At 47.3% G+C, this 17,662-nt stretch overlaps 3 protein-coding genes across 3 annotated transcripts; 2 read left to right on the top strand and 1 right to left on the bottom strand.

The window, feature by feature from the left end:
* Positions 1–626: 626 nt before the first annotated feature.
* Positions 627–9,840, top strand: LOC131261855 (ralBP1-associated Eps domain-containing protein 1). Its single transcript, XM_058263700.1, has 6 exons — positions 627–776; positions 3,575–4,413; positions 4,729–5,494; positions 5,633–5,801; positions 5,884–6,629; positions 7,199–9,840. The coding sequence occupies exons 1-6, from the start codon at positions 627–629 to the stop codon at positions 7,829–7,831; spliced, it is 3,303 nt and encodes a 1,100-aa protein (XP_058119683.1). The 3' UTR covers positions 7,832–9,840.
* Positions 9,841–12,150: 2,310 nt separating this feature from the next.
* Positions 12,151–14,059, top strand: LOC131261856 (protein croquemort-like). Its single transcript, XM_058263701.1, has 4 exons — positions 12,151–12,591; positions 12,750–13,591; positions 13,665–13,755; positions 13,819–14,059. The coding sequence occupies exons 1-4, from the start codon at positions 12,151–12,153 to the stop codon at positions 13,969–13,971; spliced, it is 1,527 nt and encodes a 508-aa protein (XP_058119684.1). The 3' UTR covers positions 13,972–14,059.
* A 149-nt stretch (positions 14,060–14,208) lies between these two features.
* On the bottom strand, positions 14,209–17,098 carry LOC131265394 (venom dipeptidyl peptidase 4). Its single transcript, XM_058267653.1, has 6 exons — positions 16,841–17,098; positions 16,683–16,760; positions 16,568–16,620; positions 14,804–16,362; positions 14,531–14,736; positions 14,209–14,410 (listed from the first exon to the last, which is right to left on the bottom strand). Exons 1-6 carry the CDS (start codon positions 17,096–17,098, stop codon positions 14,321–14,323), a joined length of 2,244 nt encoding a protein of 747 aa, XP_058123636.1. The 3' UTR covers positions 14,209–14,320.
* Positions 17,099–17,662: the final 564 nt, after the last annotated feature.

Below are 17,662 nucleotides of genomic sequence, written 5' to 3'. Positions count from 1 at the left end.
GGGAAGAAGAGGGTGACGGAAAACAACCGGATAGGGCCACGGTGAAAGTGTAAAGTCGGACAGCCGTGCGAAAGCAGTGTAGCACCCATCATTTGGTGTGTGCCAAACCGATCTGGCCAGCGTGTAGTTTGGTACGGGTCGAGAGTGTGTGTTGTGTTCGGGTTGGATGGATGATTGTTTGCTAAATTGTTGCGTCCCCCGAGCAATAGTTCGTGAGCAAGATCATTAGGCGCTAGATGGAGCAGTAGCGCAAGGCAAATAGAGCGAACGAATAGAAGTGACACCATAACCTTTCCGTGCGATTGAACGGTGCACCGGAAGGAGTACAACCGGAGCGGGTTGGCTATATATTTTCACTCCCAACCCCGACCCAGTAGTGACGACGACGACGACTACGACGGCGGCTTGCACGGCGAGCTTGTCGTGTGTGCAGGAACAAAAACCTTCATCTAGAGGGCGGTGACAGTAATTGAACCTGCCAACCTACAGCCAACCTACTACGACGGGGTACATCTACGGTGTACCAGATTGATTGGACCCCGGGCATAGCAGGTTATTTGAACGAACGGACGTAAAGAGCCTGGTGTGCATCCGAAGACAGTCGAAATTTTTCTCCCCGTCCGACGATGGATGAGCTGAGCGAGGCGGAATTACGGTACTACAATGATCTGTTCAAAATATGCAGTGAGTCGGAGGGTAGCGGTGGCAAGATCCCGGCACTGAAGGCCACTTCGCTCTTCCGTTCGGCCAACCTATCCAACGAGATCATAAACAAGGTAAATAATCGGTATCAAAGGAGGGAACATCCGTAATCGGGGTGGGTCGCTGGCCTGTGCCATAGAGACATAGAGACAAGGGCAGACGGAGAGAGGGAGAGATGAAAAACGGACTTGCGGGGTCAATGTTAGCGATCTAAATGTTTTATCTAAAATTAGCACCGTCGGATGGCATACAAACACACACACCCCGAGAGTAAAGGAGGATAAGTTCTTTTGGCATGCAACGAGCAACACCAGGCTCACGTGTCTTACCGGGAGGAAGCGAATGAATTGAATCGATGGCAAAGTGCGAAGAGGAAGTGCATGCCGGATGCTCTCTAGCGTTCTAACAGAAAAAAAATACAGGAAGCGAAGGTAAGCAGGATGGTGGCAAACAGGAAAGTACATGCAATAACGAACTGGTACTAGATCCTTCCCCACACTCGCTGCAAGTCCTCTAGTTTGGGCATCCACCAGGGACCACTTTTGACCCTCGTCTAGCGAGAAAGATGTGGCAGGGTTCAGTCTTCCGTTCTACACGATACATAATGGTACAACTCGTAGTACGTCAACTGTTTGTTTCAGTTTTATTCATTTGTTGTTTTGGCACGGTTCCATCGAGTGGTGCTTTCACTTTTTTCCCACCCACTGGGGAAAATGCCACAAACCTTGAACATCTACACCTGTGGTCCAGCACTTTGCACCCATTTTCCCGGAATGGGAAGGGTTTTCCCAAAACCAAACTTTACGGTAATTGATGATCCTTGTACTTCCGTCCATTATTGGTCGGATTTATTATCTCTCTCGCTCTCTCACACTTTTTCTTGTGTTACGAACTTCTTTTACGAATTTCTTACCCTGACAATAGTATTATTTCTTTTAGGCTTATTTAAAATCTCGTTTTGATTGTAGCCTCCGGTCACGGTCGTCACCCTCTCGCCCCGAGACCATCTGGCATGGGATGATGGACAGATTGTTGCATTCGTCGTTCCTCTAGGTGTTCTTTTTTTGCAATGTATGAAGTTCAGGAAAAGATTCCACCTGACACAGGCTCCGAACTCCTAGTGCCCAACGTTAGATTACGATTAATCAACACATACACACACACTAACTGGATGTCAATATTCGGTTCAGATTTTCTTGTTTAAAAACTTCTGGGAAGATTATTTGTCAATGACGTAAGAATTTCGTCATGGTGTGTATGATAATACTATCTAACGATAATAGCAGGGCCCGTCGTCCAATTCAGACTGTAAACGCATACAGGATATTTTTTGATAGCACGAGCGACACTGCGGAGGAACATAATTTATGATTAGCGCACAGAGTAGGCAACAAATGGAGGGTAAGCGGTGGCGGGTCAGTCATTGGAAGAGGCAAATGGAACTAGGAAGCATAGGTCAACACCATGTTTCTGCTACAACGACGGAAGCCCAACCAGGTGCAGATGGAAAGACACAGTTGTGTTTGTCTATTAATTAAAACACTACTTGGCCTTGCAGTTAATAAACTAAAAGATAATAGTAAACAAAACGTTAAGCAATGTTAAGTCTTGAAACAATCATTAGTAATTTTTTTATAGCCCCATATCTAAATATAGTACTTTATCTTATCCTAGACGTTGTTCCGCGTTCTAATATAGTGTATTTGAGTACAATGCACAAACAAATTGAAAGCTTTTTATCATCAGCCTCGATAATAAATGTACGATTTTATTATTTCTAGCGATAGTATTTACTTCTGAACGACTCTCTGAAGGTCTAATGCTTATTCGCGATAATTTGTGGTTGTATTTTTTTTAGTACCATTCGCATGTTCATTGGCTCGATTTGGCTCGATTTGGCTCGCAAAATTTGGTTTAATCAAATTTACTGACCGCGGTTTTGCTTTTCAGAAGACAACGGACAAAATGTGCCAAGTTTTTTTTGAAGAATTTCATAGAATACTGTGTGGATCTCAACAATAATGTAGATTATAATATAAGCCTGTATGCCTCCCTATTCCAACTTCAGTTTCACAGACACTTTTATATTGTTAAATTTAAAGTTATTTAATTAATATCAGTCATTCAATGTTCATTCATTGATCATTTGCACATCTTGCCAATTACTGGGTTTCGAATCATATTATGGGAAACTTGAATCAGTTGCTGGAATGTTTCAAATCGGTACTGGAACAGTACATGTCTACTTTGGAAGTTTGCAATCATACAATGGAATGTTGCATGCATTTCCTGGAGGTATGCTGTCCAGAATAATGCTACTCGCGAGACTTTTGGTGAACAAAACGTTTTATATAGCGTATCTGCAATGTGGCGTATATCATTTACAATTTAATTTTGGAATGAAAAAACACTGTATCGCGAATGAAGGAAAAGGTCCGCTTGATGGGAGGCTTCTGTTTGCCTTTGGGCCATCCGGATAGTTTTGTTACATTGTTTGCTTTGAGCTAAATTAGGGCGCCATGCAACAGGCACCTCAAACCAGCAAGATTAGAGGTCATTCGGTTCGGCAGCGAAGCAACAGTAGCAACGGCATTCCCCGCTCCACCGCCCTGTGAGTAAGAACATTCCTAGACCGAACGAAAAGGTGCTTTGACTCTCTACGCTCACGCAATCGTCGGTGAGGTAGTGCGATTTAGAAGGAAACGACAGTGATGTCAGCTGAAGCGAATACGATGTGTGTTCCGTTATCAGCATGCAAATAGCTGCCTCACCTTTCTATACTAGCAGTTTGCTCGTGTTAGAAGGTAGTTCTTTTTGCTTTCGGGCGACTTACTAATGCTTTTCTTCGTCTTTTCCTTTTACATCCTCTTAGATTACGGCACTCGCTGGCGTTCCCTCAACGGCGCTACACCTGTCGAGGCAACAGTTTTACGGTTGCCTGAAGCTAATCGCAGCCTTCCAGGCGTCCGTTCCGCTGCGAGAGGAAATACTGACCACCTCGATTAATCTGCCACTGCCACAGTTCAGCTGGATCGATCCGGTCTCTGGCGGAACACCGGGTATTGATGGCGTATCCGGTGGCATTGCGACGACCAGCAGCGGGTTAGCTTCCACGAACGTCAGCAGTAGCGGCGTCGGTACCTTGGAGCGCAACAACGGTTACGGCGTCGAAGGGCCGAACCGGATCTCAGTGCCGGTGGTAGGGACGGCGAAAGTGGGTGCGGGTGGTAGCACGACCCAGGACAGCAGTGCATCGACGGGCGGCGAGATGACAAACTCTGACCAACCGAGCACGGACTCGGAGGTGGAGCACACCGACGATCCGGTGAACATGATTCGCGGGGAGCGCGAGCGCCACACGGTCGGCATGCTGAAGGGTGGGGCGGTGGTAATGCTGGGCAGCTCACACCCGCCCGGTGGCTCACCGGAAGCGTGGAGCACGGCCAGCGACAGTCCGACCCCGACCAACAGTGTGGCCGAACGTCCGTGGGCTAATCAAACGCTGTGGCAGGGTCTGGTGTGCGAGGAACAGCGGCAATTGCTCGGCACCGAGGAGGAATCGTCCGACCGGCACAGCAGCGACGAGGACGAGCAGGAGATCGATCTCGAGTACTTCTATCAGATTTCGCAAACACAGAAGGAGTACTACCTGAAGCAGTTCCGCACGATACAGCCGGATGTGCACGGGCTGGTCAGTGGCCCGGTGGCAAGGTGAGTTGTACGGGTGGGCATTCAATGCCAGATCAAATATGTGGAAGCTACGCAAACATTTACGACTTTATTTAACTTTGTCATTTTTAAAATGAATCTGAAACAAAATCGTAGCTTGTAGCAAGGAAAAAAAGCAGGATGCATTTTTGCACTAAAAACTAGAGTTTTGCTAGTTTTTATTTGTTTACTGACAATATTAATGGTTGAAGAAAGTTGACATCGAGAAGTACAGGCAATAAAAAACTGAATTTTCATCTGAAGATTTGTTTTTGTAGTAGATTTAAATAACTTATTTTTGGCACTTGCTATTTACAGAGTGTTTTTTGAAAAATCTCGCATCCCGATCGACGAACTACGGCACATTTGGCAGATGTGCGACGTGACGCGGGACGGTGCCCTCAATCTGGCCGAGTTTACCGCCGCCATGCATCTGGTGGTGCTGCGAAGGAACAACATCCCGGTGCCGGCAACATTACCACCCTGCCTGCTGCCATCACTGCTACAGCATTCGCTTCTACAGCCCGGCGTTGGTGGTGGTTCCGTTTCGGGTACGGCCGCATCCTCCAGTGGAACAAGTGGCCCGGCGGACGCTTCCACTGGTGCTGCCACCGTGCTACAATCTACTGTAGTCAATAATGGGGTACCGGAGCGAACCGAACCTGCTGAAGCGGACCTCTTGCACCTAGAGAGTGATGATAACGTGCAAAATAACGCCCGGAAGCGGTTCGATGTGGCCAAAGACTATCAGCGTATGGTGCCGGTGCCAGATTCGCTAGCTTTCGGGAAGGTAGCAGGTGGTGCAATGGCGGCTGTAGCGCAAGACAGTCCACCCTCGGTGTCATCCGCCACCGGTGTCAGTAGTGGCACGGGCGGATCTGGTTCCGTAGCGAACGCCACGAAAGGTAGCAGCTGCGACAGTTGTAGTAGCGTCGGTGTTGTCTCCAACTCGTCGCAGGTACGCAAGACACCACCAAATATAACACCCCCGGTGCTTACCCAGCAGCAGCAGCAGCAGTCCCAGAGCAAAGTGAAACAATCGACTGATCATCCCGTTACGCCTCCGAATACGAAAAACAATAAGGTGGGTACAAGATCGTATGGTAACACAGGTACTTACTGATTTTACCAACATACACACAACATAATTCGATAAAATACTTATAAAATTATTTATTTTATGATTTTGTACTACAACTTGTCATTTGTTTTCCCTTGGCAGGAGTGGAACTCAACTACAAAAGAATGGACCAAATTTATGGAATCTCCTACATCGAACGTTTCTAGTCCGGGCCCTAAGCCGGTCAACTTTGATCTGCAACGAACGACTTTGGCGATCGTATCAGATCCGCAAATCCTCTATCCCGTGCCAATTCGCGTGACGCCAGTGGGTAAGTCGGAATGATGATCGACCAATCATTCCTTTGATCCTCTTTTCACTTGAACGACTTCTTTTCTCCGACCTGTCGTCAGGTGCCGAAGCGGTTGACAATAGTAGTCTAGTCTACGGTGGTGACATTCCTGTCGCTTCTGGCGGAAGTGTGCTGGCCACCCAGTCACGGGATGATTCCAGCCCAAAACAGCAGCACCAGCAGCAGCAGCAACAACATCATCACAGTACGTCGCACCAACAACAGCAGCGCGATTCGCTCACAAACAGCGGCGACCTACGTGCCATCCAAAGACCGCAACCGAAGAAACCACCGTCGAAGGGCGTTGGGGCCATCCCACCACCCCCACAGCGCGACTCCGGTGGTGTCGGACACCCCAGCAACACTGCCAGTACCAACTCGCAAGGCAACGATTCGATGACAATATCGCTGGACGCGGCCGGTTTCGCTGCATCATCCGCCACCGCGGGCAACACGCTCCCTTCGCTGGCGAAGAAACAGTCCATCGATCAGCAGCAGCCGCCACCGCCTCCTTTGCCACCACCTCGACCATCGGCCCATCGGCATACGCGCAGCAGTAGCCTGGACTTGAACAAGCTGAAACTAAGCACGAGCGGTGGTACAGGTGGTGGTATGGGCATGGCGCCGATCGGTGACCCCTTGAAGATGCCACCGCCACCGGAGGTTCCGCCGAGAGTAACACCCACGGCCGATCAACAGCAACCACAGGCCGGGTCCGAGGCTGCTGGAAATCAACATCATGGGTTTGCGGATTTTACTCATTTTCCGAGCGGGGCCGCCAGTGGCACCGCTGGCCATCGAATGGTGGTAAGTTTGTTATTTTTTTCTGTTTTAGAAAATCGAGAGAAAGCGACAAAATGCCCTCCGTTATTAGGCCCCAACCTTGTGGAAAATGTTTATGGAGTCAGTTTGGTCGTGGTGACAACGGTTACACTTCACCACAAAAGTCTGAGGACAACAGGCCAAAACAGGAAATCTTTGTGAGGGAATCGTTTCTCCAGTGGTTTAGTGTTGGGAAAACGAAAGCCGTATTGCAAATTTATCAAGAATCGGTCGTTTTACCGTTTATCGATCCGAGGGAAGCGCATGACTAAGACGTTTGTGGGTCCAATGCTAAAAAAGGCTCATCTTCTGTGGTTACAACCAAGGTTACTGTCCAAGCAATCCTTGGTTACAATTTGAACCTTGGGAGGAACTTTGGTTACAATATGAGATCTGCTTGGTTGCTATGGTATATTCATTTGTTGCTACGCAACAGTTCTCCACTGTTTATTATTTAAGAATTATTGTAGTGTGGTTCTGAAGAAGTGTATGAAAAACCTAATTCTGCACCAAAACTGATTTGTCCTCACCGAATTCTTCTGTTCACGTTTTAGCCCACGGGAGAGTCGAACAACATCACCACTATTCATCTGGACGCGGCTGGCAACATGACGCATCATTCGACGCCTCGGGCATCGGGTTCACTGCCGAAGTCACTCGTCATGCACCAACCGCGAAACAGCGCGTTCGAGGTGTACCGCAAGCCGCAAAATAACGTCCGTGGCTCGCAATCCCCACTGCACCAGCAGCAGCAGCCGCCGCTGCTTACGTCCCGAAGTGTAGAATCCTCGTCAGCGGTCGGTGCATCGGCCGCAACCGCCCTCGACTACGACAAACGCATTTCGGCGTTGAGCGACAGCCTGCGGCAGGTACGCTTCAAGAGCAATGATCCACCGCCCGTCATGCCGGACGTGCTGAAGCAGTTGAAAGAGCAGAACCTTCTGCTACTGCGAATATGCAGCGACCTGAGCGAGGAGCTGCTGCACATTCAGCAGAAGCGCGAAGACATACGCATCAAAATCGAACTGCAGGAGCAGATACTGGGCGGGGGAAGCTCTTCGCTGGCAGCGACCGGTCCCTCGTCCCTTCCATCGTCATCCACGGTATCGACGGTACCCTCTGGTGCAACTACCCACCATGCGCATCATCACGCCCATGTACAACCGCATCACCATGCCAACCTGTGAAGTGACGTCATCAGCGTCACCGTCGACACTCCTGCCGCTATGCGATCGTTTGTGTGAGGTTAAAATATCGGGTCAATACTTGTCCTCAGTGACCGGCCGGACGGATGAAGGTTGTTACTCGAACATTTTCCAAGCATTGTTGTATACTCTGCACTTATTAAGGCAACGGTGGGCTCTCAAGTCTCTAAATGTTGATAGTCTATGTATGTATAAGGTAAAAAGTCATAATCTCAAAGGTTCCCCGAACTGAATACTATCGTAAAACTCCTCCAACTTATTCCAAATCCGATGTTGGTAGTGTTAATGGAACTCGGAATCAAAGTTTTGCCCAACACTACTGGTGTAAATGCGTTATTATTGTTATAAATTATATTTCGACCCCCACGATACTTCGTATAGAGTTCTCTAAAAATGAACTTTTGTGTTCAGCTTTTATTTATTCAGCTCTTGTTGACTTCCCCTTTTGATCGATTTTCTAACCAACGCAGCCAGTTTTTAACTTTGGCTGCTAGATGAATTTACACTCCTCTTCCTAGTATGAGTACGGAATAAAATAAAAATCGCTTGCGTGATACGAACGGCACTAGGAAGGAAATGTTTCACTCGCACAACAATGTGACCACTTTCATAAAAAAAAAATAACCCGAAGAAACAACGCAAATGGTTTCGGGACACACACACCTTAGGAGGCAATATGTGCCCCGTTAGATATGTAGATTCGTTCGAAACTATTAGCTAGCGGATACCGAAAACTGCGGAAGACAAATAACGGATCACGTGCTACACGGTTCTGTAAATCCGGTTCTGACCATGCGATAACTGTTTGCAAGTATACATTTATCTAAATGCGAATGTTAAAGCTGTTCGGGCATCCATCTAGTGTACAGCATAATAAGCAACGATACTATCAAACTATGTTGTGTGATTTGTGCAAAAGGCGGGTCGTGGTTGTAAAATGGCGGTTACTGCAATCCATTTTGCATTCGCAACGAGTACACATTGGCAAAGAGAATGATATTTTATCCCAGTCCAATGTATACTATTTTTTAAGCAAAACTTTTAAATTAGTTGCACCATAACGTGCTTGAAGTACTACAATTATTTCGCCAGTAATGTTACGACATTAAATTGATAACAAATGCATGTCGCGGAACGGACAGATGAATATCCAACAGTACATCCAATGGAAACCACAGGTAGATGATGGCGTTAGTCTAAGATGGAAATTATAGATCTGTTGAGCATTCTACCGTCTCCGGGGTTACGCAAAATACGTACCCCATAGGCTCGGTAGCCGTGTTCGTGAGGCAGTACTGTGGGTGCATAGTTGTATGTACAGTGCGAAAATTGATTAAAAAAAAAGATCGCCACCCGTTCAAACAAGGGGAATCGTATCAGAACGTATTATAATATTTACCTTAGTAGAGCAACCCCCGATCGCCATGGAGCGTTATATCCTTTAACAGTACGATAAGACAAAAGGAGGTTAAAAATATTAGAAAGATATCAACTTTCCTATACATGCTTGGCCGATTATTATTGCGCAGATTGACGCTAATTGAACTAGGAACCTCGACGGAACCGAGGATCGCCCGAGGCAAGTGAAGAGGTTATTTTATAAGACGAAAACAACCTGGACACGATTTATTGAACGGAATATCGGAAGAGAAATTATTTATCAAAGTTAAAATCAAACAAAGTATCACTATTTTTCCTATCGCAGCGTATATATATATATTTGTACGAATTTGAAACAACCTAATGCCCACGGGGTGTGTCTCGAGTGGGAGGGGGTTTAGTAATGGTGCAACAAGTATTACAAACAGGCGCGCAGTGGACAGTGATCGACGGAGAAAGAGAGAGAGGACCGCGCGACAGTGGTCAAACATGGCTAGTGGATAAGCGAAGAAAACCGGTGGTTAGACCATAGATGAATTAAGCTATTTTAGTTCTTTCTTAAGTCAACGAATTCTAACCACTTCCACGCAGTGGGTTTGTTTGAGAGTGTATATGTTTGTGTGTGCGTGTGCGTACATATTGTTGCTGTAAGAATGGACCATTTTTAATCTATATCCTTAGGCACTTTCGTTTTCCTTCCTTCCCGTTCGATTATTCCAGCTTTCCTTCCTTTGCCCCCCGTATTTCGTTGAAGTTTCCTTTCTTTGACCTATCTTCATTCTCTTTTGGCCATCCTTTCCGGGCAGGATCGGATCCATTGGGCACAATTTGTTCGTCTCCATTTGTTCAGCTGCATGATAAGCTTTAAACTGTTCGCTGTTCTTCGTGTGTTAGCGGGCGATGATATTATTGTGCGTGACGGGAAGATACATTTCCAATGCCGGTCAGCTCCCGGTGGATGGATTCTAGGGCTTGTATCCACGATTGAGATGAGATGCAGAGTTACTGGATTGTGCGCGTTAAATAAACAGGAGCATGTGTCATTCTACAAAACAAAACATACAAAAAAAGAAGTGCTATTTTTTACTTTTCCTTTCAAAGGAAAATTCAAAAGGTTATTGAAAATATTGAGAAATGCTTTCTTTGATATGCTTCTTTCAGAATTTCTCCAGCAGAAAGAAGCATCAGCAACATCTAAGTGTAAATTTCATAATAAAAAGTTCAATAATTAATAAAAGATCTTAAGATAATCTGGAATGTACAAGTTTTTTATAACAATGCATGGAAAGTTTTTGATACTGGATAAAAAAGCACACTAGTGTTGAATTGCAAAATATGTTTGAATAAACATTATATGATTTCGGTAGAAGTAGGAAGATGATTCCATGCATTCGATGCGCTTCCGACGGAGTTCTTTCTGTTCACCGTTTTAAATGGTTGAAGATGCTGTCTCCAGTCAATAACCGCTCGTATCACATGATAGGAATCTAAAAGTAAAACTTACAAAAGCTAGCTTAAGTAACTACTGAATTAACCTCAAATATTTTATCGATCTTTGGGACACATTTAGTTTCACGATAAATACTTACACAACATCAACTGAATCTAAACTAAAATCACGATTAATCACGATTGACTGCTAAGAAGATTGGGAGGAAATGTGGCCCGCGAATTCAAACGAGTTTGACCGTCCAAAAACAAAACATTATTCCTAAGAACTTCGAAATGCATTTCGTCGTGGTGTGAACCAAATCTTATACCAAAGATTGCGACTCCCCAATTGCATCACAGGACATTCATCCGGCAGGTTATAAAATTCCTAATCTTACCAATTCAAGGTAAAACATTGCACCTGGCGAACGGCTGCATCGCCCACGCGATCTCACACCCGCTTATCTTGTTGCTTACGGGTCATATCATGTGATGATCAACGGATTTAGATTAGGCGGCGATTGGACAATGGAAATTGGTCGATTGATTATCGATTGGCGAGGTGGGCCATAGTTTTGCCCCGCAGCAGCATGTAGCCCCAAAGTCTGTGGTCGGTGCCGCGATTGGCCGGCTGAATACTAGGATTTGTGTTGCCGTAGGGCATGCAGGAGGATTAGATGGGTCGCAACGGCTTTGGCCCAACTCAGTAAAGATCCAACTGCCCTCTGAGGTGGTTCTCCGCAAGAAAAAAAGGTACTAAATAACTTGTGTCCAGATGCTTGAGTTTGATTGTTTTGTGTAAAAGGAATAACGTTTACATGGATTTTTACCATCGGCTCATACGAGCAGACTGCAGTGAGTGATGGAACCGACTGACCAAGCTCATAAATGATCGAGAAAGTGACACTAAAATTTAGAAAATGCTGGTTAATTTCGTAAAAAACAACATAGTAAGCTATACAACCAATCGCACGCTACGCGAAATACTTCTGAACTGGAAAGTGTTGCTTCAGAATTCATTGCTAGCTGTCGGGTTGATTCGAGTAGTTTACTTTGCTGATTTATTTTTTTTCATATACAATTAATACCAATGGCACAGAAACAAGATACACGTGAGCAAAATGTCATGCCAACAAGTAGTGTCGAAATGAAACTAGTCCAATGGCTACTTTGATTGATGTGTTGTTATACCTTGTTCTGTTAAAAAATTGACACATGATTTCATTCCTCAGCTTTGGACACTTGGCAGTTGAAGGTGGATTGGGGTAGTCCTAATAGGTTGCTAGAGGGTGGTTTTACCGATTGTTCAAATCCATTGCTTCGATAAGCATCCTTAACGATTTGGAGGAGAATGAGAAATTGTGAAATCTTATCAAAATTTATTGCTGCCAATGCATTCTTCATTCTCTGATTAACTACCGCTAATCTACAGCCTGCGCTACACGTGCGTACTTTATTCGACGGTGGTAGTGTCCTTTGCACCGGAAACCATGGCATGCTGCTCAAACTGTTCACCAACGAACAAGCGACTTTGTGCGCTAGGCAGCGCGACTGCTGTGTGTGTGTTCGCGCTGGGCCTCGGGTTCCTGTGGCCGGCGCTAGTATGGCAGATTGCGAAAAGCGAGTTCGTGCTCGTGCCGGGCACCGAACTGTACGACAATTGGTATGATCCTCCGATCGATATGTACCTGGAGCTGTACCTCTGGAACTGGACGAATGCCGACGACTACCGGCAGGAGAACTACAAGCCGCACCTCGAGCAGCTCGGTCCGTACACGTTCCTCGAACGGCACGAGCGGGTCAACCTGACGTGGAGCGAGGACGAGGATTTGCTGACCTTTCAACAGCGGCGCATCTGGCACTACGTGCCGGAAAAGTCGGTCGGTGACTACGAGAACGACCGCGTCGTAACGATCAATCCGGTCCTTTTGGTAGGTGTAGAGGTCTCATGTCTAAAGAGGAGTCTAACCAACCGTTCTTTAGATTGGAGAGACTTGAAATGTTGGTGGTAACTCTAAATACTGGGCCCTCATAACTGTTACAATGTATCCAATGTGTTCGATAAAATTCTTATTTTCTCACCCATTAGACCGTTGGTTATGCGTTACGCAACGAACCGGAATTCCTGCCATTGATCGACAGCATCATCATGCTGAATGCACTCGCTACCAGCCCCTTCTACAACGTTCTAGTTCGCGAAATGATGTTCGATGGCTACGACGATAATCTTCTGACCAGTCTGCTGTCCTTGCTAGCCGTATTGCCTCCGGGTGCGCTGCCTCCCATCGACCTACCACCGTACGATAAGTTTGGTTGGTTCTTCGGGCGCAATGAAAGCGAAACGTATGACGGTACGTTCACCGTCGGGACGGGCAAGGACCACGTCCAGAACACCGGTGTCATGCGGCTCTGGAACGGGGCGAACACTACCGATTACTATCGCGGCCGGTGTGGTCAGGTGTTTGGGACGACCGGCGAGGCGTGGCCTCCGTTCGGAAACCTACGGGGGAACCCACCGAACGTGAGTGTCTTCGCACCGGACGTGTGCAGTGCGGTCACGTTGGAGTACCTGGACGAGGTGGAGCGGTTCGGCATCAAAGGACTGCGCTGGTACGGGAACGATCGGGTGTTCGACAACGGTGTGCACTACGAGGAGACGGCCTGCCAGTGTACGGCGGAGGACGAAGCGAGCTGCCCGGTACTGGACAATGGAGCGATGGATGTGTCCCGCTGTAAATTCGGTGCCCCGGCAACGGTCTCATTTCCCCACTTCTATCTTGCCAACGAGAGCTACCTGAACGCCGTTAGCGGCATGGAGCCGAACGAGGAAGAGCATCGATTCGTGATGGAGCTGGAACCATACACCGGGGTGCCACTGAACGTAAAGGCTCAGCTGCAGATCAATCTGAATCTCCGGAACTATGGAATTACGTAAGTAAATGCCTGAGTAGCACGCTACATCGACAGCTGGCATCAACATTTAGTCTATGCCCATTCATTTTAGTCTCCTCAATGGCATCCCTGACGTCATGCTACCGGTTCTTTGGTTCCGGCAAACGGCTACTATCACGGAAGATCTAGCTGATGACATTAAGGTACAATAAGAGACAGTAGTCCTTGTATAGCATAGTGTTATTCTATCACCTCCCTTTTTTCAGCTGATATTACTGCTTCCGGACATCGGCGTGTACGTTTCGTATGGTATAGGCGCGATTGGCCTGATCGGACTGGTACTAGCATTTTATTTCTCCGTGACGAGGTGGAAGCTGGAAGGTGCTCCACCCATTCCATCTAAGGTAGCCATAGAATAGGATCTATGTAAATTGGGGAAAACAACGTATGTATAACAATTCGTGATGGTCAAGTATATATTTTAAATACAACGAACAAGTTATGAAAAGTTTATCCATCGAAAATTAATTAATTAATAATTGTTAATCCATCGAAAATTAATTAAACAAAAAAACAACAGCTAATCCTATTATTATCTGTAACTTTCAATTGAACTTTCGGATTCAGCATTAAACCACACATTCTGTTTGTTCGCAATAGAAAGTTACCCAAAACCTGGGTATTTAATACACAATTGTTTCATATCGTTGCTATGAAACGAGTCACTCATTGGTTCTACCAGGATGCGGATACCACATCGGTAAGCCATTACGCGAAGCAACGATCCCAGAATTGATCCATCGTGTGATAAAGATGGCGCTGTACGCCCGACAGAGAGTGTGCCTCGTCCGGGTACGTCTGTAGGAGGAGATGCGTGTTAGTAGATAAACCAGTGCCTCCATTGTTTGGTTTGACAAGCCACTCCCATTGTTAACCTGTCCAGTGGCATTGTGCAACGTAATATATCGCGGTACGTACCATCTGCTCGAAGTCTACGTCATGGTCCAGTAGGGCCCTCACGAACACCATCGACTGCTGATAGTGCACGTTATCGTCGGCGGTGCCGTGAATCAGCAGGAAAAGATGATTCTTCAGCTCCTCGGTGAAGCTGCTGATGTCGCTCTGATTGTATCCGATCGCATTGTCCGTCGGCCGGCCCATGTAGCGCTCGGTGTAGATGGAATCTGTATCGTATTAGAGATTGGTTAGCGACTTGGTAAAGTGCTAGAGGTAAGGGGGTCAAGTGCTTACCATAGAACATCCAAGAGGTAACCGGAGCGACCGAGATACCGCAACGGTACACTTGTTCGTGATCCTTTTCGAGTGTCATTGCGGTCGCATAACCGCCGTAGCTTGAGCCCCAGATACCGGTCCGAGCTGGATCGATGAAGCTGTACGTCTGCTGAAGATACTGGGCTACCGCAATCTGGTCTTCCATTTCGTACGTGCCAAGTCGGTTGTTGATGAGGAACAGGAACTCGTAACCTTGGTTGCCCGTGCCGCGACCATCGATTTGAGCGTAGATGGTTCGCTTGGTGGTGGCCATATAGCTTCCGAACCCGATACTAAAGCTGGCAGTGACGCCTACCGAGTTTGGACCCGCGTACACGTACACCACCATCGGGTACTTCTCGGTAGTGGTTGCACCCTCGAAGTCGATCTCTGGCGGAAGGTATAGACGTACGGAGGCCATAAACGAACCGTCTCCAACTGGCACGCGCAGGAATCGCACCTGAACCTTTTTGTACTGCTTGAGCTGCTCGCGTCGCTCCCGGTTCGCTTCCCAGTCAAGCACTAGCTGTCGATCGCTGGTGCGGAAGATCTGCGTGTAAGATGGTGTCGGTCCTGAGCAGGTTGCAGCCATATAGGACAAATCCGAGCTGAACGACACGCTAGCAAAGTTACACGCAATCGAGTCCACATCGCGCAGATCACAGGTCAGGCACTCCTCGTTCCGGTAAACATGACGATGGTGCGGTGCACTGGCTGGAACCGCCGTGTAGAAGATATCTCCCGTCTGCTGATCGTATCCATTGATCGAGGACACGGTAAAACGTTCCGGGGTGCGTGTTTGCACCCCTGCCGTTCCGCCCAGCTCCAGAATCGAGCGCCATCCATTGTTCTCTCCCATCAGGAAGCACCGGGCGCTTTCACCGGTTCCATAGCACACCGGCGTGTACAGATCGTACCATCCGTGAGGTCTATCGAAGCGGATCTCTTCGTTGCACGCGCCATCGTCCGCCTGACACTTCTGGAACGTGGCAATGTTTTGCCGCCGATTGGTCCAGATGGCACCGACCACACTCGAGCTGACCCAGTTCACCGTGCCAAGGACGTGATCCTCACTGACGATCGCTACCGGGGCAGGTAGCTCAACCCACGGGGTGTTTGTATCGGCGGCTAGGTTCTTCACGCGCAGATGCACGATCGGGTTGGTGGTGTTCACCTTCGGGTAGCGGATGCGCAGTTCCTCCGGGTACTGGTTGTCCGGATCGTCCGGGCTGCCGTAGACGTGATAGGAAAACTCTTTCACCTCCCGATCGTCGAAGCTCGCCATCGCTAGCCGTTGGCCGTCCGGCGAGAACCAGAGAGTCGCATCGGTACCGAACACTTCCTCCTCGTACACCCAATCCGGGATGCCATTGTAGATGATGCCCGGAACGCCGTCCTCGGTGAGGGACAGCTCCGTCGCATCCAACAGACTAGCTCGGTAGTAGACGTTGTTGTCTTTCACGTAGGCCAAGCTCTGGCCGGTGGGTGCAAGAATGCAGATTGATACCTCTTCCTGATTAGCGACATGGTAGGTCTCACTAGACGGAAAGAAAACCATTACAGGATATTAAAACAAATATGAAGGTAAACAATCGATGGAACAATGGTTCTAACGCCAATGAAGTGAAACAGCCAAGTAACTATTGATTAAAGTCATTCGTGATGGTACTCCCATTGTACGACCAGGTTTAATGGCCTACTGAGGACTGAGAAATGACATTTTATTAGTTGAACTGCACTTACCTCGTCAATGTATCGTAAATGGCATACTTCGAAAGCGAGGAATGTCTAAAGACCTAAAGCAAAACAGAAGAATACTTTATTTTCGTTCGTTCAGAGGCAGTTCCAAATACCTTACCGTTCGGACATCGTATCGGACGAGTACTTTCGTGAAGTCCGGCCTGATCATCTGCACCGAGGCTCCTCTAAATCCACTCTAGCGATGAGAAAAGAACATTCGACTGTTTATAAACTCAGAACAAACCAGGAGAACCTGGACGTCGGCGTGGACCTTACCAATGCATCACTGGAGAGCAGCACGGAACTCTCCCCATTGTCGACGTTCAGCTTCACATAGTTCCCGGTCGATGGTTCGCGGTAGAGTAGCTCGCTCCCGGATAGCCAGGTTCCGTTGAATCCCCTCAAACCAAACTGGTTCGGAATGATTTCATCGAAGGTAAAGTCTTTCAGCTCCGACTGTTTGGGATCCACCGGCAATGCCAAGATACCTCCAATCAGGCAACTGGCCACCAGCAGCAAACGGTACCCCATCATGTGACTTGGGGAGTGGAAAAATACTAACGAACTCGCAACTAAACTTGTCCCCGAAAAACCTCCCACTTCGGTCGGCCAATGGGAAGGAACTAGTCTTCCACACCGTCAGCTGGAAGACACAACCCGGACTGGCAGCGGTTTACAAGCACAACAAATTGCTGATAGCGTAATCTTTTACTATCACTTTCGATACGGTGAGATACTCCAGCGTGCGCTAATGATGGAATGAGCTTTTCGTAGTGCTTCGTCAATTGATAAGAGGCTGTCCAATAGAAGTGACAGGCTTAAAAAGAATTAGCGGCATCGATAGCGTCGATTGATTGCTTGTGAAGTGCTTCAAACTGGGGGAGGCCCACCGGCTGCTTGGAAAGATCCACAGATTCGCGTTTCTCAAGGAAATTTCCGTACTAAACTCTCCGTAAAATTAAGTGTGTTAAACTGTGGCACGCACCTCGTGAAGAACTCCGAAGTGAACTGAAACAGTGTCGAAAAGTGTTATATAGACATACTGGCAGCACGCATAATAAAAAAAATTAACATTTTTATCACTGTTTTTGTTTTTAC

Source organism: Anopheles coustani, chromosome 2 (genome assembly GCF_943734705.1).
Source record: "Anopheles coustani chromosome 2, idAnoCousDA_361_x.2, whole genome shotgun sequence".
Classification (NCBI taxonomy): Eukaryota; Metazoa; Arthropoda; class Insecta; order Diptera; family Culicidae; genus Anopheles; species Anopheles coustani.
Note: the sequence above shows the minus strand (reverse complement) of the source record. Positions and strands in the feature narration are given on the sequence as shown.

Bases quoted from the DNA above. Each gene is read 5' to 3' on its own strand.
- LOC131261855 (XM_058263700.1), top strand. From the start codon at position 627: ATGGATGAGCTGAGCGAGGCGGAATTACGGTACTACAATGATCTGTTC. The intron at 4,414-4,728 runs GTGAGTTGTACG...TGCTATTTACAG, and splicing joins GTCAGTGGCCCGGTGGCAAG to AGTGTTTTTTGAAAAATCTC. The intron at 5,802-5,883 runs GTAAGTCGGAAT...ACCTGTCGTCAG, and splicing joins AATTCGCGTGACGCCAGTGG to GTGCCGAAGCGGTTGACAAT.
- LOC131261856 (XM_058263701.1), top strand. From the start codon at position 12,151: ATGGCATGCTGCTCAAACTGTTCACCAACGAACAAGCGACTTTGTGCG. The intron at 13,592-13,664 runs GTAAGTAAATGC...CATTCATTTTAG, and splicing joins CTCCGGAACTATGGAATTAC to TCTCCTCAATGGCATCCCTG. The intron at 13,756-13,818 runs GTACAATAAGAG...CCCTTTTTTCAG, and splicing joins ATCTAGCTGATGACATTAAG to CTGATATTACTGCTTCCGGA.
- LOC131265394 (XM_058267653.1), bottom strand. From the start codon at position 17,098: ATGATGGGGTACCGTTTGCTGCTGGTGGCCAGTTGCCTGATTGGAGGT. The intron at 16,761-16,840 runs GTAAGGTCCACG...TCTCATCGCTAG, and splicing joins TGCTCTCCAGTGATGCATTG to AGTGGATTTAGAGGAGCCTC. The intron at 16,621-16,682 runs GTAAGGTATTTG...GTTTTGCTTTAG, and splicing joins TCCGATACGATGTCCGAACG to GTCTTTAGACATTCCTCGCT.